This window comes from Gnatocerus cornutus, chromosome 10 (genome assembly GCF_029298725.1).
Source record: "Gnatocerus cornutus isolate USDA-ARS CGAHR chromosome 10, icGnaCorn1.1, whole genome shotgun sequence".
NCBI lineage: Eukaryota > Metazoa > Arthropoda > Insecta > Coleoptera > Tenebrionidae > Gnatocerus > Gnatocerus cornutus.
In genome coordinates, this window is record NC_142242.1 from 5158483 (window position 1) to 5180716 (window position 22234).

The 22234-nt window shown below is 34.7% G+C and overlaps 1 protein-coding gene and 1 pseudogene across 2 annotated transcripts; both read right to left on the minus strand.

Moving 5' to 3' along the window:
- Nucleotides 1–9: 9 nt before the first annotated feature.
- On the minus strand, nucleotides 10–20530 carry dysf (neuronal PAS domain protein dysfusion). 2 transcript variants are annotated; one of them, XM_088047452.1, is made up of 8 exons: nucleotides 20299–20530; nucleotides 14032–14213; nucleotides 11648–11709; nucleotides 5964–6068; nucleotides 5019–5213; nucleotides 3819–4003; nucleotides 2164–2270; nucleotides 10–2108 (listed from the first exon to the last, which is right to left on the minus strand). In XM_088047452.1, the coding sequence occupies exons 1-8, from the start codon at nucleotides 20307–20309 to the stop codon at nucleotides 1171–1173; spliced, it is 1785 nt and encodes a 594-aa protein (XP_087903578.1). In that variant the 5' UTR covers nucleotides 20310–20530; the 3' UTR covers nucleotides 10–1170. The 2 variants fall into 2 exon arrangements, with proteins under 2 accessions (XP_087903578.1, XP_087903579.1); XM_088047453.1 differs by having other exon boundaries at nucleotides 12–2108; nucleotides 5979–6068.
- On the minus strand, nucleotides 3192–3780 carry LOC148167367 (uncharacterized; annotated as a pseudogene).
- Nucleotides 20531–22234: the final 1704 nt, after the last annotated feature.

Genomic DNA, 22234 nt, shown 5'->3' on the forward strand with positions numbered 1-22234 from the left:
CTATTAACAAAGTCAATAAATTAACTTGGCTACACAGTGGAAATCAAATACTAGAAGTACTGCGTTTTTTGAATTTAGTTTAGTCACTAATTTCACTTAAAATACGTTTCAGGAACTAAACATCACCGTTTTGTATGCACGATAATTCAGTTTTAAACCTACACAAGATAATTGAAACTGTCTTATTTTACACATAATACTGTCACGCTGACACAATAACACAGAACGATGCTTGTAGTTCATATTCGGGATACAGGGAGAATAATTCTTATTTGTACTTTACCAACTATTCTCAATTGATTATGGTGACAAAGTTATCACATGTGAAAAGGAATAATCAGAAAATGTGTTCAGAAGCTAATGTGAGTTGTTGTTTGTTTTCACAAAGTACTGTTTTTGATACATACGTATGTTTCGACTGGACTAGTTGTAATACATACCACATGTATCGAAAAACTGATCACTTTTCCGTTTTTTATGTTACCTAATTTTTGGTGTTTACCTAATTTTCTTGTTAATGTACAGAGAAATGTTATTGCAACTGGAATCACATAAGCGATTTTTAATACTTTTATGTAAATACTTGTGTTTTCTTAGATACCTACAATGCCCCTAAAGTGAATCTCTTCGATTTACCAGCTCGTGGCACAAATTCGCAGTATCTGTTATTCTAATTTAACTAAATTGCACGTTTCACGGCTGCATCGAAGCGATTTTACATTCTTGCAAGTGTTCTGTTAACTAAGTTACTCGGCATTACGTACCACTGAAGGAACAATTATAATTTTGTAAATACCCATAATATTGGCCGCTTAAATGAACACATGTGTAGGAATCATTGGTAGATTGTAATTGGGCATCTAAATTGCACACCCTCTCAGTTCGTTTCTATTCTGTACCATTTTCCAAACTTGGGGTTTTATCGCCTGGAATCACATTTTCAAGAGATCTAAGGCTTGTAAAACGGTAACGAGTCAGTGAAGACTTAATTTAGACCACACCACCAAAGGCTTGTTTTAGATGACTAGTAAGACAATTTTAGACATCTGTGCGTTTGTAGGAACAGAATAGTGTAACGATTAGTGCACAATATAGAGACTATTTTAAAACAGAATAAATAAGTTAATTGTCCGAAAATATTGCACATGGCAGAGCACTATACACGATTTGCTAAGGTGTATCGCGGTCTGCAGACTCAGATCGGCCCGATGGAGGGTGGTTTCTTTTAGGTGGAGGTTGTAATGGAAATAATCTATGTTCAGAAGGCCAGTAGATTTGTCTATCGACATCATCAGTGGAAGGCACCGCCGTCATTGACGGAACGTATTGCTCTGGCATCCAATCAAAAGAGAAGGCACTTCCGGTTTGAGTACTGGGGGTGGCTGTAGGAGTTGGCGGTGCGCTGCCAATATAAGGACTTAGTTCTTGGTGACATAAATCTGGAACTTTTTGTAACGTGTCAGACCACGGTGGACTTGGATTCCATTGATCCATGAGTTCACTGGGGTCTACTTTAAGAAGAGTTCTTGGTCGTTCAGTTAAGTGAGAAACTATTAACAGTCCGGTACTTCCACCTTCCGCGTCTGAAGATTCGACATCTCTTACGTCTAATTCGAGGTTTTGAAGTTCTTTGGGCTTTCTCTTGCTATATGAGTAGTCTACCGGCTCTGAATCTGCGCGTCGATGGTGATGATGGTGTTGACTATGATGAGGATGCGTGGGAGTAGAATGATGAGTTAGATGTGTCTGTAAAGATGCCGGCATTGCACTCAAATGCGGATATCCTCCTGTATCGTGAGCCGCCAAAAAATCCGGTCCTGAAGGATGTTCCGGATAATACAAGAGTCTGGAAGAAGGACCCACGTCATACGCAAGCCCATACTGGAGCTTATTCTGGACGGAATAATAGTGATACAACCAGTTGTTGGTTCGCATGACTGCCGCCTCGGCTTCACTAAGCACTTGGTTTGTGCAAACGATGACAGGCTGTTGATTGCTTTCAGAGCTTTCCTTAACCTGAAGCACACAGTGCATCCACAACCAATCTCCAGAGCGTCGTTGAAATTGAGCCAGGAGGATGCACGAGCGTTCCTGTTCTGATTGGGTGACTGCAAAAAGTAAGAAAGGTCAGGTTGGAGTTGTTTGTGGTTATGGTAAAGTTACTGAGTCGGTGTTTTGTCTGGGCCTCACGCGTGCATTCCCAATGCAGCAGCCGGTACCAGGACACCCCCTGCAGATCGGCGCGCGGAAAGCCCAAGTAGAATTCGCCGCTGCAACACAAGTGTAACATTCGTCGTGATTTATGGTATTCGATGTCACCGGCTCTCCCGCGACCCGCTGACCTGGGCCGCCCCGGCATCACGAGCAATCGTAGATTTATCGCACGAGTGAACAAAGCCTCCAAACAACTCTCATAGATGCCGGGGTGGCGGGCGCACTAGGCCCACGACATCGCTTCCACCAAAAAACACTAAACCAATAAGGCGATGATCGCAATAATCTAACTCTATTGGCTTTAAATTAATTATTGAGTCATCAAAGTCTTTATTCCTGCTATGTAAAGGTAGTCAATAATTATTACGACCACGCAAGCGTAAGCGTAAGAAATTGTCTTTTTGGAAGTTGCAAATGATGTCGTAGATTCTAGACATCACGAACTCCAAGGTCCTAAGATTTTTTTTTGTCTAAATACAGGTGTCCGGAAAGTGGCGCACCACCTTGAAAGGGGGTAATTAGGTGGTCCCCCAGAGTACCAAAAAATGTTAATAAAAATCCAGACTTTCTGTTTTCGCAGGAGTACCAAAAAAATTAGGAAAATGGCAACATTGCTGAACTGTTACTCCAATAATTTAAATATCTAGTATTCAAAGCCATAGTAACGTTGCTGTTGTATTGTCAGGTCTGTTCATGAACGAGTAATGTAACTATGGTTTCAAGTGAACGATGCCACACTGATCGAGATTGTTGATTCAAAAATCTTGTTAACAGTTTTCAGGCATTTCTTACAGGATTTTTCCGATTTTTTTTGCATCATGCCTTTGCGCAAAATGTCCTTTAGGTAACAAATTTATTTGAACGTAATTATTATTATTATTAATAATATAAGATTTAAATTGCGAGGCAAGCCTATTGTGCAATTTTAAGGAATTATGATAAACTGTCGCGATAAAGATTGTTATAAAAATTACAAGTGACTTATTGCTTTTCTAAAAAATGGTCTATTGCTTTTTTAAATTGACTTATGGTCCCAGATTCAACCGTGGAGTTACTTAAAAAATTCCATATATCAAAAACCCGGTAAGTTAGAAAATATTGCCGATAGGAGGTTTTAAATTTATTTTTTTTAGTTTTAGCGAGTGCCCATGAAGTCTCGAGTCGTTAGCCAAAGTCAAAAAGTTGCTTTTATCAACAGGGCACAAGTTTTTGTCAACATAAATTCCAAGGTCTTCCTGGCAAGAAACTTCGGAGATTGAACTATTATTAATAAAATATTTGTTTTTTGGATTTTGATGACCTATGTACAAAATCGAACATTTTTATAGATTTAAAGGAAGCTGCCAGTCATCGCACCACTTAGCAACAAAGTCTAGAGCCGATTAATTGTCAAAGTAAGAACCAATAGATAAACTAACAATTTTCAAATCGTCTGCACAGAAATCGTTAATTTCGGCATTAAACTTTTACTCTTCAATCCATCATATCTCGAAAATTTTTTTTACATTTTTCCGGTCTATGGCATTGTCCGATGCGCGACTTTCCGGACACCTGTATGTCATACATTCTTACATCTACCGTTGAATTTTTTGGTTGTAACTTACTTATTATCGATGTGTATAAATCGCATGTCCATCGAGTGTATGGAGGTGAAGACGTTGGTGGCGCCCTGCACGACACACTCCCTGGTTTCTGGCATTGCAACTGGTGTACAGGTGGCCAAGAAAACTGGTTCATTTCGGCTACACAGTGGCAAAAAGGACAAGTATCGGCCCTGCACTAATACTACCTAAGAGCAAATACAATAATAATAGCTCATTGTTTTGAATTTTGATAAGATTTACTTCGATCTGACTCGTTACAGAAAGCATGTTATGTTTAGTCAAAGAGTAGGCGTCGTAACATATCACACACGCAGCAGTGTGCTACCAGCTTGCACCTTTACACATATTAAATTTTCTGAAGTGGAACTGAAGAAAATAGATAAATTGACCATTTATCAAAACCACTTGTGGATTTATCGGTCTTGGCTCCATAAAATCAGTCATTAATTTTGTTATTTATCGTCTCTAAGGACATAATTTGAGTTCCGCTAGTATTTCTAATTTTTGTTCGTCCTTAAATTTTTTCGCAACCGTGATGTGATAATGGTGACAAAACTGACACCAGTCGTGAGTGTAGGTCACATGCATGAGAAACAAATTTCTGTTTAGTATTATCGATGACACACAAGCATCAATTATAATAATTAAGTACTATACTCCTTTGAGGAAGGAAAAAACTTGCAAGTTCTTTGAATTGTTTGGGGAGCGCATCGACACAATGTTTCAGTACAATAAATCGTAATAAGCGTTGCAATGTAGATGTACCTAAAGCTTGTACTCAGATAGATTCCTTTGGTATCTGTGGCAACTATTCTAGGTGTGGGTGGAATCATTGCTGCTGTTAGAGGTCGGGAAGGGGGACTCGACCCGCTGAGGTTACTGCATAGTGAAAGGCAGATCCGGCATTGGTATATTCAGCAATGCAAACTGTCCGCCAGTTATCTTTTATACAATCGAAGCAAAGTCAATTTCTATACTTTATAAACAAATCGATGAAAAAATTTAACATATTTCATCCAATTTGAATGTTACTTCAAGGTAACCTTTAACTTTAATAGTCGAAGAAAAAAGTCGGACTTTCATTTTTGTAAAAAAACTTCCAAAAATTTTCTCACGTCCTAATACTGTGTGTGTGATATGAAAGCTTTCATAATCAGGTCGAAGTAATAAAAATTTTTGCGTTTCGTATTTTAGTGGTACCTTTTGGTCTCCAAATCGCATTTGTCGTCGTGCATTCCTAGAAACATTCATTCGACATAAAAATAAACGAATTTCTTCACTAGGGTTACTATTTGATCCTGAATTTACTGGCCGTCCCAATTCACACTGAATTGCTTGGTGATCTTGTTTATCTATAATATCGTATACACTATCTCCATGGATCAGAAGATCCTCCTAGAAGAAGATAAGAATTTGTTAGAAATTTTAGAAACATTTCAAGGCGCGCAGTCTTGCAAAAGCTCCTCCGATCTGATTCACAACTTCGCCACCAGCGCTTATTTTTTTGAGTTGATTTTATCTATCTCTCATTAATTTGATTGTATTAATCTGTTGAGTTGTGCTTGTTGCGGTCAAACACATAATGAAACATTCTACTAGTTTTTGAAATAAGAATTCTAAAGATTTATGTGCTCACTTAATTAGAGATTTTAATTAACTTAAAGTGATATTTGTAAATTTGCAAACTGTCATTCTAAAAGATAATAACTAAGTTTAAATGTTAAAAATAGCCGGAGGATTTCAATATAATTCACCCAGACAAGTCAGTGATTTGTTCAAAAAAATCTCGAATAAAATTCCGAATATTTCACATTTTTCTTGTCTTCTTTACATTACTGTTACACATAAAGGCAGTGGCGGTGGGTGGAGTAGCTAACATATTAATAAGGCCAAAAATTGCTACGTCATTGACGTTGATGACATGGAGTTAGTCGGTCGTCTTGCTTTACTAAACCACTAAATCCTGAACGAACGTCAGAAGCTTTTTTAGCCTTACATATTGTCCGCCATTTTTACCATCTAATTTTTTTAATAAATGAATTATTAATTAAGAGTTTCTTTGAATGAGCGCTTCGGTAGAATAAAATTTATCTGTGAGGTATTTCAAGCTCACTCTTAAGCTTAAAGCTCAAAAAGTTCGCTCACCTGTAAAACACTCACCATGGAATGTCCCAGGTACTCTGCAGCATTGTCCGATATATACAACAGCTTACCATTTTGAGTCATCATCATGAGAAAACCACTCAAAGCCTGAAACAAAAAAAAAATGATAGTTTTTGACAAAGTATTCCGTGCAGCGATACAAATTAATGAAACGAAGAAGTAAAAAGCCGATGGTTTATACCAGCTATAAGTTGAACATGTTAATGTTCAAACGCCTACCGCGGAAGAGATTATAGGATAAAGTTAAGTATTTCGTAGCAAATATATTTCATTGTCATAAAATATCGATATAATCGTACTCTAGATTTGAAATAAACGCCTTGAAATATTTCAAAAAGCTGGATTTCTCTTCACTTATAAAAAGTGAGTTAATTGGTGAAATGAAACGTTTTGTTATTGTGGTAACATATAATAATTATGATGGTGTAGAGCTTTAGTATAATGATGTTATATTATTTGTCAAACAAATATATTGCATAGGCGAGTTATGTTATACACTAGTGTTCGTAAGTTACAAGTTAATGAGCAAAACTAGCTGGCATAACAATGTTATGCTTTCGTAATCGTCTCACAAAGGTATTGTAGCTGAAGTATGCAGCTAAATTACCTTACAGACATTTTGTCGATTTCTGTTTGATGGAGCTTTTATCACTGAAAGCTTGTAAATATAACTATTGCACGTAATTAGTACATAATTAATCGTCAAATTTATCACATCTAACGTGTCAAGAAAGTCGTTCTGTTCAAAGCCCTAAAATGACCGATTTAAGACCTCATTAAATGTTGTATAATATAATTCACATCCGTGGCGATAATAATAGTAAGCTATAGTGGTTTTTAATGACTTTATATTAAGAGAAATTATCATAAAAGTATCTTTTTAAACAACTTTTTCGCTATCCATTTACGAAATGGACCCATCAGTTGCTTGTCATTAGATAAAATACTTACTGCGGTGCTTTACATTTTAAAAACTCGTTGCTTCATTTTAATCTACCAGACACTTAACGGGAATATGTCAACAGAGTTTTGTATTGTTGTTTGTGATGTATTTTTATCTATGTCTGCACAGCGTTCCGTCAGATCGTATCTCATTATGGCTAATCCAAATATAATATAAAGGATTATACAACGTAAATGTCAAATCCACGTCTGAATCGGTTTGTCTAAAATAAAACTCGAAATATTTTTTCTAATATTTACGAGCAACTTTTTAATTATTGAAACGGCGTTAATTTTGCCAACGCTCCATAAATAGCAAGACAAGGTATAAAAATCCGATTTTACGCAGGTGAAAATGTACGAGAATGTTATTTAATTACATTTTTGCGCTCATGAGATGAAATTACATCGATACGTACGTCTTTAGGTATTTAAACAGCGTGATTACGAAGACTTTTAAATATTTTAATTGAGTGATTGTGATTTTTGTCTATGAAAGCAATTATAAATATGAAGTACGTCATCGTTTAATGCAAGGTTAATATGTAGACTTTTTGAAATATGCAAAAAAAAATATAATGATGGAGCAATACTAATAAAAGATACACATGTGGATGCAATAACATTTAATAGTGATTCACCCCAACTACTGTCCTTGAGTTGGTATTTAAAATAAATTGACAAATAACTGTTTTTTTTAATCGACTCAGTTTGCAAGGCTTGCAAAAAACAATAAATATCGATCCGAACCAATAAAGTACAAAATAAACACAATATAAAATTCCGAAAACTGATTAGAAATCTTAATTTAGTATTAGCTATGAAAGTTACCTTGGTTTAATGTGAAGCAGTTCACTCGAAGCAAGCGAGAGAACAGTAATGTAATGCTCCCAGCATGTAATATATTCTTTAATGATCCTCTATCAGGCTGAAAGATCTTAAGAGTAAAGCGAACTTTTCAATTTTTATAAGATCAATAATAAATTAAAAAGTACGCTTGTTCCAAAATGAATTTTCCATTTGGGCGTACCGATTTTGACTTGACCATTTACTTCGTTAGCTCGTCTTCTAATTAATCTAAAACAGTAAAGTGCTTTCAAAACTCGATCGAAATCACACCTCATTATAACAGCAGTGGGCAACTTTTTAAAGCAACGTAAAAAAAACAATCGTAAATTGTAAAATGTAGGTTGTTTTTTCTAAAAGCTTAATAGGTTTCAAAACATTTAACGATATAATGATGTTAAGAAAAAGAATCACTCAATTATATTCTTTTATTATAATAACAGCATTGCATTCATATTTATCTTATCCAATAACAAATACGTGTATGTGCTTATTGAGTGTAATTTTAACCAATGACTTGTTAAATCTCCTGACATCTGGGACGGAGTTTCGGATACCTCATATTTTCCGAATTATTTCTAAAAACATTTTTACCTTTTAATTACTGCTACTTCTTGTTGACTTTTTATAACCGTCGGTCTACCTATAAGTTAAGAGGCGGATTTCTCGATGGGCTTTAATGGAATGCTTTGCTAAAAACTGAGAAGAACTGTTATCTTAAAAGTCTGTGGGCGTCTATTTCAGATCCGCCCATTGCTCTTGCGAAGATTTTACATATCATTGTTGCTCGCCAAAATTCGAAATAAGAACAAAAAGTCAGGGTTGAAGTTTTAAACGAGAGCGGAGGCGCAGGGCGGACGATTTTGACTTGAGCCACGAAAATTTCAAAATGAACAAAGTGAAATTCGCGTAATGTGGTGTGGTCATTTCGGGTAGATGTGATTATGTTAAGTGGTGGATCTTCCGCGTCACATTAGCCGGTGATTAACCGGACTGCAACGGTCGTTGTTGATCGGTACTAATATTTTATGTCGGTTTGAGTTAGGAAGATGCATGCGTTGTGTAAATATACGTATGTGTTTACACTACATTGCTTAATCCGTGTCTTAATCGATACGGTTGTGCATGTATCTGGATTGCCTCAGCACATATTGCCATATTTAATGACAGACTAGAGCCAGATGAAGAGCGGTAGATATTGCGGGCGGGTCCGTGGGAAAGTAGCCGTGTACCCCTCGGCTTGAGGTCACGAGCTGACCCCGGCATGTCCCCGTACCCCGCGTTTCTTCGATACAGATCCGCCCAAGTGCCCTGAACTAGCCCTGTTCGAATGCGCTCTCCGATAAAGATGGTCCGAGTAATTCTATGACCTCTGTTTTATTTCTCGACTCGGATGTTACTACATTCAATCTAGTCTTTCGCATACGTTTATATCTATCTACTCCTTGTTATACTTTCATTCGGACGATCGACCATTTGGGTCCAACTCGAAGCGCGCCTTCATCCTACACTATCGCAGGATTCGAATTTGCAAGAGCAACTATTACTGAGTTTATTGAACCTGAAATCAGATCACCCCGGTTAAAGGTCCACTCACTCTTAGCCCACTTCGGATTTTCTCACAGCTTCTATCAAATTTTCATACCATGATAACCATCAACACTTTTCTTTTACCATATTACCAATAACATACTAAAACCATTACATAATATGTTTGTTAACACGTGTAAAAAATTTTACGAAAAAAACATTTTCACTCACATTTATTCATTCTAGGAAACTTCGAGGAATTTGTTCTGGAGAAATATACTGATCTACTGTGGAAATAAATTGAATCTGTCCTTTTCAAAAGAGAGCAACTACCTACTTAGAATTGTAAAGGAGATCAAAGTGTTGCAAACCAACAATTTAGATAGTTTTGTTAAATTCTCCTAAACGGGATGAAATCTATAAGTACCATCAGGATGTAAAACATTAATGCATTGCCCAAAATCGGACACATTAAACTTTCATAACTTAATATTAAAGAAAAACAATTTGTTGTGCTCTTTAAAACCCCAAATAAAACAAAACATTTAACAAGTTGAAATCTGGGTTACTAATCCTGACCAAAAACTGCAAAATTGTTTTATCAACTGCTTTCTGTTTCATTATTTTTTATATCTCTTAATTGTTGAAAGAGAGAACTGCACTCCACTGCAATGCACTAAAAATTGTTAACAATAAAGAAGTATTTTTTGCTTTAACACGCCTTGATTAATATCCTTCTACTCATAATAAATTTTTTCCTTTTTTGGGAAGCAGTGATGCTCTGAAATATTTTGACATTTCAATTTAAAGCATTTTGAACGATCCGCTATTGCCTAGAAATCACTTATTTTCTTATACAATTGTTCGTTAACACGAGAATGATACAGCAATAACAACACAAAAGTTGAAAAAAAGCTCTTGTCGAAAATTTCTCCTTTTTCTAGTTTTTTCGTTAAACTTGAAATGTGGAAGTAAAGTAAATATCGTGATCGCGAAACAGAATGCACATTTACGGTACTACTTTTACAGTTTTTTCGTCTGGAAAAAAGGCATTTTTCTTGTCAATCTCTGCGATTTTATTTCTTTCTTCTTTCGACGTAAACGATTCCGGCTAAATAAATAATGTGCAAATTGTTTGCAATATCTGAAATCTTAAGCATCTCGATTTTTCATTTCTGACGCAAATGATGTGAGCTGAAATTGTGTAAGAGTATAAGGTCTCACCGGATTAGAAGATTTATAAATATGTATGTACACTCATACGTAAAATAACACTATCTTGACGTATAATTAAGTCCAAGAATAAATCATTGTTTGTTCGATAATAAATACTAATAATTATATTCGCATAATGTGTTTTCGCTGTTGTGATTGGTGTAGGAAAAGAGCAAGTAGTTTATAAAATTAGCGCCAGGTCTTGAAGATATGTAAATACCAGTTCTGGCTCACGGGGGATTTGAGAAGAATTTTTTTTTGAATACGCGATAATGTAACTCTTTTACTCGTCAATATTTTACTGAATTTATGGGATTTCTTGAGAATTTTAATACCAGTCTGGCTCAAGGGGCAAACGGCGTTTTTTAAAATTTCTTTGGCGCCAATCAGTTCTTGTTGGGGTTGGCTTTTAAAGCCAAAAGTGGGGTTTATTTTCCAGTTTTCAGACGTGGTATTTATGTACATCCGAGCTCCCCCGCCATAATTTGGCAAGAACGAACGTTTAAAACATCAGATTTGTCAAAATGAACTAGAATTATCCTTATTTGAAGCGTGTGAAAGTAAACTGGGCCCGGGTTAAGTAAAATATGAATTTATCAAGGAGAAAAATAAAAACAAATACCTTTCGAGAATGGTTCAATAATATGATGCAAACACGCAAGTGGGTAATTGTTTCATTTAAGAAGCGAACACAAGAATTCCCACGATGGGCTTTGGACGCATCGGCCAAATAGCAATTACTCTAACCGCTGAATACATAATTCAAGTAGAAGGAGGCAATAACGATTTGCAATAGACACTACACAATATTATATACATAACATGCTTTGAGAAATTACTTTAAAAATGGCAACAAGATCAGCGATGCCGTTTAATCGGTGCCTCTCAACGTTTTTTAGCAATCACGACATGTTTAGCATTCCACTTTTACAACTTCCGGAAATCGATTACTATCGATCGATCAAATAACAGCCTTGTTTTAGAGTGATTTGTCCATTTCTTGCGCGGCTCTTCATTACCAATATTCACTTTTTCTAATTACAACCTTAATAGCGTTCTTATGATGGCAATTCAAACAACCATTTTCTATATCATTTCAATTCTCGTAAACAATTATTCAGTGAGAAACTCACCTTTGAAAATCCAATGTTGGGCGTTGGTGGCTGGTGCAATCCCACATCGTGGCATTTGAAAGCTGCAACAAATACAGCAAAATGAATGTTAAAATCGTATGATAATGATATTTAAGAGCTGAAACACAAAATTATTGGTGCACACGTAAACGGAACATTAATCTATAGCCATTAAAGTTACACAATTTCTAAGCTCAAACAAAAAAAGTAATCATTCTATGAACTGCTCCGGCGAATTTTACGGAACTAACACTTTTTGATTCGTGCCTGGAAACGATTTGGAATCTCTTGGACAATGAATATTATGCGCTGAGTATCTAATTAGCCGAATAATGGACGTGTATAATTATAAATACTTTAATACAATGCTGCCTCATCTAAATAGTGTCACTAACCCATCCATTTTAAATTCTAACTGTTTTATTATATGCACATTTGTTATTTAAAACTCGTAGTATAATTAGCCGCTTCTGGTAATTCTGTTTGTTTATGTCATTTAAAGTATTTATATACGCTCATAAAGCAACCACTGTGTTTCAGTTAACTGAAATACCTGAAACAAATTCTGATGTTTCATACTTAACACGAATTACACAGTTCGATTGTGGTACAAACGGGTTAATTAATATTTTTTATTTTATTATTTCAGTAAGAATGTTTATTTTTATTAAAGCAGCAGCGAAAGCTTTTGTTTGAGTCTTTAAGGTTAATACGCCAATGAGTACAGAAGTGATTTACACTTGATCGCTAAACAATAAGCGTAAGTTCCCTCGCAATCATTTCCTATTAGCACAGATTGTTGTATAGAACATTTCAAATGGTCTCAAAATTAAAATAAATTGTTACGAAATAAGTGAAATTAACACCAAAATGGGTATTATGCGTTGAAAGTAAATAAACTGTAAACGTTACTACTGTTGGTTTGTATTGTAAGTAAACAGAAAAAATAATTTTTTGTGTGTTTCAGCTTAATTTGTAACAGAGTTCTGTCGGCGACTCAAAGTCAGTTAAAAAAACAATTAAAACCGCTCATTGGTGTAAAAATTCTTGTCGCGTTCTTTTAACAGAGCATAAAACAATGTGGAATAAGTAGCATTAAATCACGTATTTTGGCTGAAAAGCTCAAGAGGTGCTGGTAAATCCATTGTTTATTGAAATTGAACTGTGGAATATTAAGTCAATCAATGTCCGTTTCAAGTCTGGTGACAAAATCCTCCATTGATTGGCCTGTCAATTAACTCTCTAGCAGACATGTATACGTGCCTGCGAACGCTTCTTATCTGATCCGTATGTCACTTTAAAGACTCTGAAATGTTTATGGAATACTGAAGAATATGTCTAAGTGGCGTCATCTACTTGCAATTCGCTATTGCACTTTTTTTAACTGTCTACCATTAAAATTTAATGTCAGATTCGATGTATTATTCACTCGCCTTTTCTAATCTTATTCGAAGAAACCGAAGGGTGCGTTTTGTCAACGTGAGATTTGTCCATTCTCTCTCTTTCCAATAAGAAACCAAACTGATATATGTGTTTTTAAATGAAAAGCCAAGATAATAACTATTCACGCTTTCCCTACGTCCCACATACACTTTTTCACCGATGGCGGATTTTAAATTCTACAAACATTATTCCCTGCTAGTTTGAATACTTAATTGCATCCGAGCAATAATTAATCATCTTCAGGAAGCCGCGTTCACAGTTATTAAACAATTGTTTTCACGTTTCTTCTAAACAAACAAGAACTTGTTGAGTGGAAAAATAGATAATTTTTTTCACTCAAAGCAAAAATTCGAGAAGCTGCTTTTGAGCACACGCACCGTGAGAAATCGTTTCTTATTACAAACTAAGCTGAAATAAATTTACCTTCAGAATCATTCATCATATTTGCTTACGAAGGCATTTATTATTTTCCTAACATTTTGAATGTTGATGAGTTGCTGGTGGTCGTTTGTTATGTGAAAGGCGGTCTTACTTATGTGTACAACCTACATTATATACAAATCAACAAGTTCGCACGAATTTGTTGCGATCAATACATATACTTTTGATTTATATGCGTTTTTTTACATATTTGAAAAGTTGTGAAGCTTGAAAATTTCAAAAAAAGAGCGAAAGTAAGAAAAAGCTACGAAGGAAAGGAAAAAGAGCGGTGTGGCAAAATCAATAATCAACGCAGGATGAGTTTTACTGGAAATCCATTTAGGTACTAAAAATCACAAAAGCTGCGCTATGAATGAGGAATAGAATTAGTTAGAAAAGTGGCCCCAAGTGTTTATTATTCATAATAAACCATTGCATAATCCGATACTATTGTTTTACACAAATGGTGAAAATGAAGTTATATAACAATATTTAACAATATAAAAACGTAAAATACATACCTTGTTGAAAATAATTAGCTTTTCTGACATATACACAGACTAGTGCCATAAGCTGAAGTTGCGAAAGTCTCTGCCTGGTTGATGGTGGTAAAGGTAACAACTCGCGCAAATTTGCTATTTCTGCATTTATTAGGTCCCTTCGTAGCTTGCTGGCTCCTTTGGTCGATTTGTTAGCATCAAACCTTTAAACCAAAAGGGGTACTTCATTAATAAATTGATAAAAGAGGTTAAATGACGTGTCTTCATGATTGGCATCGTGACAAAAATTTTTAATTTCAGGCTTTAATTCAATTTGTACTTTTTGTAAACGGGACTAATTTAATAAATAACTAAAATAAAATTAGCCGCGCTTCATTTGATTTCCAATAAATATAAAGAAAGCATTTAATTGATTATCCTTTTTGCTGTTTTTACCTAATTGTTAATACATCGCACTTCTTGTACGAAATAATCGTTTTCACGGCAGTGTGTTCGTTAATATCTTAGTCTCTGACAAAAAATCACGGTACGCTTTAGTTGCGCACGAAGTGACACCTTTAGTAAGTGGATCTAAATTATACATACAGATACTAGAGACGTGTCTTTATAATGAATTTTTCGTCGATTTCCATGTTTTAATAAGATTAATTTCTTTATTAATATATTCCCATTCTATTTACTTACACACTTCAAAGCGTGAAACCCCAGAAATTTCGGGGAACTGAAAAAACTTACATTCGCGGTTTATAATACAGAGAGCTCGATAAAAGGATTGAATCACTTGTAAACAAATACAATAAATAGTCCAATGTATGTAGACAAATAGAATTCAACAAATCGATTTTCAACGGACCGTTAAAACAATCTCAAAACAACCTCAGACGTAAATACGATATGTTCAACAAGAAATTGTGAGACTCTCAATGCAATGCCAAGAATGCTTATATTGTTGCGCTGGAATTGTCGATCGGGATTTACATTCCTCATTTGCACCACTTGAGGATGTTAAAATTTAGTTATCTATCAGGAAACGCTAGTCCTGAAAAATCTGTTGACAGGCATAATAATAATGAACCTGCAACAGCAAAGTTGAGAGTTCAGTTCCTGTGAACTAGGTGTAAGTGTTCAATAATTAAATATAATAGGCTGATATTTATTTGCAGCATCTAAACGGATTGTTGTGAGGAATCTTCGTGACTTGGAAGCAAGTTAGGCTAAGTGTTCGTATTTGTAACGGTAGGCTATGTTAGCCACAGCGAACATGTGGCCAATCCTAAATAAATCTGCTTGTTAATTACTGGAACCGAGTAGGTATCTCAAGTTCACATGTTAGTACCTGTGTTCCTTCTGACATCCCTTGCTTTCAGCTTACGGGCGATACCGTTCTCACCAAAGAAAAAAAAAAGCTGAACACGTTTTTCTGAAGCTATCGCAACCAAGGCTCTAAGTGACCTATAAATTTACTTTAGATTATAAATTAACCAGCTGAGTGCCGCGGATACTGACTTTTTCTTTTTTGTGGCTGTTTATGTCTTCTTTACCGAGATTTTAATTACGGCAGGAGTTTTACGCGACAAAGTTAGCGTTTGCTAGAGAAGGCTCTTTTAATTAAATAATATAAATTGAATAAAATTGATCGTGCGAAAAGTGAGCTCCGACTTTCTAGCTTCTTGGACTTAATTTCAGAACAACAAGAAATTTAAGCTGTCTTATATTAATGTGGTATCCCACTCATTTAAATAAACTCGACCAGAAATCGAATATTCGTGAATCGTCAGTCATCTACTCTTTTACATTCATTAGGAGATTTCAAATGGAAAATCCATGTAGCGTATGATATGGACGTATTCAAATAATCTTTTGAATTCACAATTCTTAATCCATATATCTTCATTAGGTGATGATGCGCACAAAAAAGATGTCTTCATTTGTATTTTCTCTAATTAAATTTGAATGTAAGACAAACTCATGATCAATTTGTTGTGATTTTCTTGAATGAAAAAATCGTTCCGTTCGAAATATTGTTGCTATGATTATGTTATCTAATAAATAACAGATCAGCTGCAGTACTAACGGCTCAATTACATGCATGTTATAAATTATAACAACGCTCTTTTTCTAAATTGTAGGCTATCTATGGGTTGTAGTGATTTATTTAGAATCTGTCAAATCATAATGCCGGTCATAAATCAAATTACATGACTTTATATGCACAAAAACAATTTGAAGAATTCAACAGATATCTCCAATCCTCAGCGAAATGATCTCGATTTGTTTTAGCCTCAAGTTAAAAATGACTTCGACTCATCGATAAATAGATAATACATTCATAATTCATATTCTTCTATTGTATTAGTGAAATATTGCGCATTGAAAACATTATTAAATAATTTATTTGTCTCATTCAATTTATCCGTTGCCTTACACAATTCAAACACGAATAGAGAATTTGGGAAGCATTGTTTAATCATCGGCTTCGAAAATATTACCTGTTATTGTTCAAGAAAGATTTAAAAGAAGTTTGATCTGAGAGAATCCGCGTTGGAGAGGCTCAAACCGTGCCTAAATACATTTCTACGGTTTTATGACATTACGATCTCGATAAAATTCCAGGCAATTTTTTTAGCTCTTCGCTCAGATTAAGTCACAAATTCGCTCGGTACTTTCAAGGGGTTCCTGCTAGATAGGCAAAGTTATAATCTCTTCTACCTAGCTTTGGATTTTTTAAATATGCTAAAATTGTTTGTTTTTTCAAATTAGAAATTCTAGCGATGATGGTGGTGTGGTTGTGTTTCCAAAAATTGCATTTAGTGTGTGCGTTACCGCTTCAGTGTTGGAATAGTTTCAGGGCAATAAATATAGCTTTGTTTTTATTGTGGTGGCAGCGAGGGAAGAAAAATCCGGTACCACCGCACCGTCGCTGGTGGGTTTGCGAATTCATGTATAGTCGACTGTTGATATAAATATCAGCTCGTATCTTGAATGCAAAATAGGTAAGGAAATAGCGTAGATCGCACTCACCGGTGCGGTTGCAAGACAGGGGGCCTAGCCTATACCTCTGGAACCAGTGGAACCCGGCGAGCCATACCGGAGCCAGCGATGGTTTAGCACATGCCCGATTATGCATCGTTGTCGCCTCTCTTTGTTCCTCCCCCGCTAAAGATCCGTAACAGCGCATAACGCACTGCGCACACTAGGTCACCACACGCGCCCATCTACTCCGGCTTTGTTTTGTATTCCACTCCGGGACCCAGCAGGTCTGACTTTACACGGACTCAGCTGATTTCTACTTCTGTTGCATTTAGGCTGCAACTGCACGTTTCCGGTTAAACACGACCTTCTGGGCGGCCCACTACCTCCCAAGAGCTTGGAGGTTGAGCGTACCCCAAATGACGACCACAGGGTCTTTTCTATTTCGTCTATACTGTATTGACTTTCTCCTGAACTAATGGGGAGATCATAAAGCTCAACAGCTATTATAAAAATGATGTATACTTAGAGATTTGCACAGCATGGCGTAGAGTAATAGATAGGACCGCCATCACTTTATGACACTAAACCATTTTTCATTGTTCAGATACAGAGTAAATTATGACAATGGCTAAATGGATGAATTTGAAGTTAAAATGATGTAACGAAGGTTTACGTTAACGAGTAGTGGAGGCCTTAGAAATTTATTAGCACTGATGGTATGCTATTGAATTTTTTTCCAGCCTTTGTTTATAGAATTCTTATGGATTATTATCGTATATCTTTTTAATTGAGTCTCTTACACGAACGTGTAATAATTCATGGTTTTCTGAAAACTACTTCTACTGGCATTTTAATTTAAACGCTCCTCTTAAAAGCTATATCTAACAATAAATTTACATTGACTAACGGTAGTACTGTTTACTTATATGCATCTTTCTTACCTATATGGTCTTTTAAAATTCTAAGTCGGCATCGCTAAACAGTTAATAGTTTATTGTTTTTGCCCTATCCATCACCATTTTTAATGAGAATCAATCTACGACTTTGTGAAGAACCACAATCAACGATTAAAGCAATTTGTGGTTTGACATTACTTATACAGACTTGAGCTTAATTATATAAGTTTGACAAAATATAAAATTTAGAAAGAACTCTCCTTTCTCTTCCCAATATAGACGTGGTAGTAGCAACGAAAGTAGAAAAAGCCCACTTTTGCGTCCGCTCACAAAAACGTTGCGTCTGAAATTTGTAACATTTGATAAGACGAAAGCTCTGAATAATTTAGCAACCTTCGCTTGTTTAGCAGATATTATGTATGCAAATTTTGTTGCAGTACGTTTAATAGAAATTTACAATAAATCAGTCTGGTTGATTTATAGTTGCTGTTAATAGTCGCGAATAAGCAATAAAATAATATCAAAGTTGAAGTGTTTCTAGTGCTATTTTGCTGAAACACAGACATTGAATCGATGGGTGGTCTAAATTAAATTTAATTTCACTAAGCATTGACAACGTCTTGAATTCTTTCAAAGACCTTGTGAACAATAATTAATAACAAGCAACATTCAAACTTGCCGACAATTGAACAATAGAACATGTTTTCCAATGAAAATACAAACTGGGTTTTTCGTTTAATACGATGAACCAATGGGAATTATCAGAAATTTCGAGATGTTTTATTTGTGTAACTGTGAGTGTGTGCATTATGGAGCATGACTAGTTAAAGAGGAAGGAATTGTTGACGTTCGCGCATTCCATTATTACATTATTCATTGTTATCATTTTTCGGGTTTCGCTAATAATATTGTTGCTTTTAATTCACGGTAGCCAAAACAGCATTGAAACAAAAATTCATTGTATTTTACAACACCACTGACATCTTCATCTTTCATAATAGCTAATAAAAAGACTCTCGTTTGCCGTCATCATAAATAAAATTATTTCACGGCTCTTAAGTCCGTACAAAATTTTCAGTCAAAATACACAAAATTTCGTAAGACAAATAAAAAAGCTCTGCTCGTAAATCTTCCGAGCGCCAGGACCATAATGTATATACATACACATATATAATAATTTAAGATAAGTACTATAAGATCTCTGCGATAAGAAACTGTTTCAATGTAAGTTACGAATTTACGATGAGAATTTCGTTTCGTGAGAGACCAGACTAGAACGAAATTTAAAATTTTTCTGGTGAATAATTATAAGGATATTTGATCAGGATCTGCCGAGTGCAGAAAAAAAATGTTATCAGGATTCATTTCTAAGTGATTTCCTTTGTGACTGTTAGGTTAAGGCTGTAGAGGGCGTTTGCCGCAATATTTGTACATCACTCTTTAGAGTGCGCTTACGCACCTCCTACTCAACCATCCCAGTTTACTTGGGAGGGTTGCTATTATTGTAAAGGGAGTCGGTTCACAACCGTCAGAAAGGAACCAAGAATCTGTATCAGTAGTCCAATAAACGGTAGAAAGAATTTCCGAATCAGCGCATTATTTTAACACACGACGCTAACTACGTGGTCACGTGCACCAGTCGCGTAGCCCAAACATTGGTCCTTCGAGCCGGATCAGCGCATTATTTTAACACACGACGCTAACTAGCGTAGCCCAAACAGTGACTAATTTACAATTACAAGTATACATCCTATTAAAATCTATGGAAATTTGTGTATACTTAATTGAAAGTATAACCACAAATCTTGTTAACATGCTGTTTAAATTTGATGACACAGCACTTGAGTTAATTATACTTATATAAATTAAATCCCGTTGAAAATGGTCTCATCTTGATAAGTGATTTTGGCGGGAATTATTTTGTAGTATAATCTCTAATTCTTTTCAAATGTCCGCAAGGAAATTATAGATAAAAATTTGCATAATTGCACTTGTGGCTATAATTATAACCATGATATTGTAATTGGTGTAATAACAGATATATCGAGAATGTTTTCCGTCTTGTGCAGCCAGCGAGTTTGTGACTTACCGTCGCATTGAATTCTCCGCACTCATCTCCGATTAAATTCCATTTCACGATAAATAACCCAGTTTTGCATCGTAAATAATGATTGATTTGTAATAGCAATAAAAGTGATGTTGTAACCTGAAGACTAATCAATTTTTGGTACCTTCTGTAGGCGGGATTTAAATAAATACCGGCGCAACAATAAAGCGATGTTAATGTAGCGTTTGACAAACGACCGTGTTAACAAATTAAAAGACACGGGACACGGATATTTATGTATTTGCAAATTTATGTTGTGTCGGAGCGCAGAAGACAAACTGAAAAAGTGGAAGCAATTAGGATCAGATTTACCTTGTAAACATGATTATCAGTTAATGAAATTGTACAAGTTACACATTCACACACATTGTAATATCAAAAACCGCGCGAATGAAGAAACACGTGAGTTGTTTTAGCACTGAGATACGTTCGCGTAGTTGAAGTACACCGAGACTTTGAGTGGTACCAGTGGAACCCCGAGAACTAACGTTTCAGCGCCCTTCCAAGTCGAGAACGCGGGCCCCTTCTATCCATAGATATGCTGCAATGTTACTGGATTTTCATGTGCCATACCATCACTTGCCTCACGCTGTTTTGTAAATATGCTCTTTACTAAACTTGCGCTACAACAATCAATTTACAATGCGTAAATTGACACATGGAAATAAATACACATTTGACTTTAATTGGCAACTGACACCCACAAACCGCGGCATAAAACCGAATCCAAAAATGCTGTAATATGAAGAGAGCGCGCGAAGTTTTTAATCAATTAATTTTATGATTTTGTAATAGAAAGACTAAACGGGGAAACAATGCAAAGTATTTATTTATTTTTTGGTCAGACTGGAATAATCTTTTTTTATTTCTGCTTTCGAAATTCACTAAAATAATAATTTAGTTTTAATCCTTATTAACCTTTAGGCTCTTGCTCTATAATTTAGCACAATTAAGAACCAAGTCATAAAAAATAAGGTAATCAAATTTTCCAGGCTCTACAATAAAAATTTAAAAAATTGTTTCTTTCGCAATTAAAAATTTCTAAAATTTGTGTACTTCGCTTTAGAATTTTTTAATTTAGCACAATTAGTAAGTAACTCATAAATAATAAACTGACTGAATTTTAAATATAAATAACCATAAAATTACCCGAGTCAGAGAGTCTAAACTATTTTTTTTTTAATTTGTTCGTACTAAATATATAATAATTTGTAAAATTGCTGTTTTTGGTTCTAGAATGTGTTAATTTAATACAATTAGTAAACAAGTCATAAATAATAAACTGGCCAAATATTATTGTTATAATTATAAGATTACCAAGTTCCAGAGTTTACACTAAAAATTACAAAAAAATTGTTTCTCATATAAATAAAAATTTCTAAAATTTGTGTATTTTGCTGAGGAATTTTTTAATTGAGCACCGTTAGTTAGCAAGTCATAAAAAAACTTACCAAATTTTATTATCATCACTAGAGTCCCAGAGTCTAAATTATTTTTTTTAATTGTGTTCTTCCAAAAAATAATTTCTAAAATTTCTGTTTTTAGCTCTAGAATTTTTTAATATAGCACATTTAGATAATAAACAAGTCCAATCTTATGGTCATAACTCATAATTATAAAATTACCCAAGTTCTAGAGTCTACAATAAAAATGATAAAAAATTTATTCCTCTAATAAATAAAAATTTCTAAAATTTGTGTATTTTACTTTAGAATTTTTTAATTCAACACAATTAGTTAGCAAGTCATAAAAAACTGACCAAATTTTATTGACATATCCATAAAACCACTTGAATCCCAGAGCCTAAACTATTACTTTTTTTAATTTTGTTCCTCCTAAAGTTAATAATTTCTAAATTTTCTGTCTTTTACTCTAGGACTTTGTTATTTTGCACAATTAGTAAGCAATTTATAAAAAATAAACTAGCCAAATTATATTGCAATAAATATAAAATCACCCAAGTTCCAGAGTCTGAACTAAAAATTTTGTTCCTCCCATAAATACAAATTTCTAAAATTTGTGTATTTCGCTTGAGAATTTTTATTTCAACACAATTAGTTAGTAATTCATAAAAAAACTGACACTAAATTTCATTGTCATAGCCATAAAATCATCCAAGTTCCTAAATATAAATTATTTCATTTTTTGAATTTCGTTTCTCCTAAAAATAATAATTTCTAAAATGTGTGCCTTTCACTCTAAAATGTTGTAATTTTGCACAATGAGTAAGCAAAACATTGGCAATAAT

Excerpts from the sequence above, each read along its gene's own strand:
- dysf (XM_088047452.1), bottom strand. Across the intron at positions 5,214-5,963 it reads CCATGGTGAGTGTTTTACAG|GAGGATCTTCTGATCCATGG; the intron begins GTGAGCGAACTT and ends ATCTTCTTCTAG. Across the intron at positions 4,004-5,018 it reads TGCGATTTGGAGACCAAAAG|GTAGTATTAGTGCAGGGCCG; the intron begins GTACCACTAAAA and ends ATTTGCTCTTAG.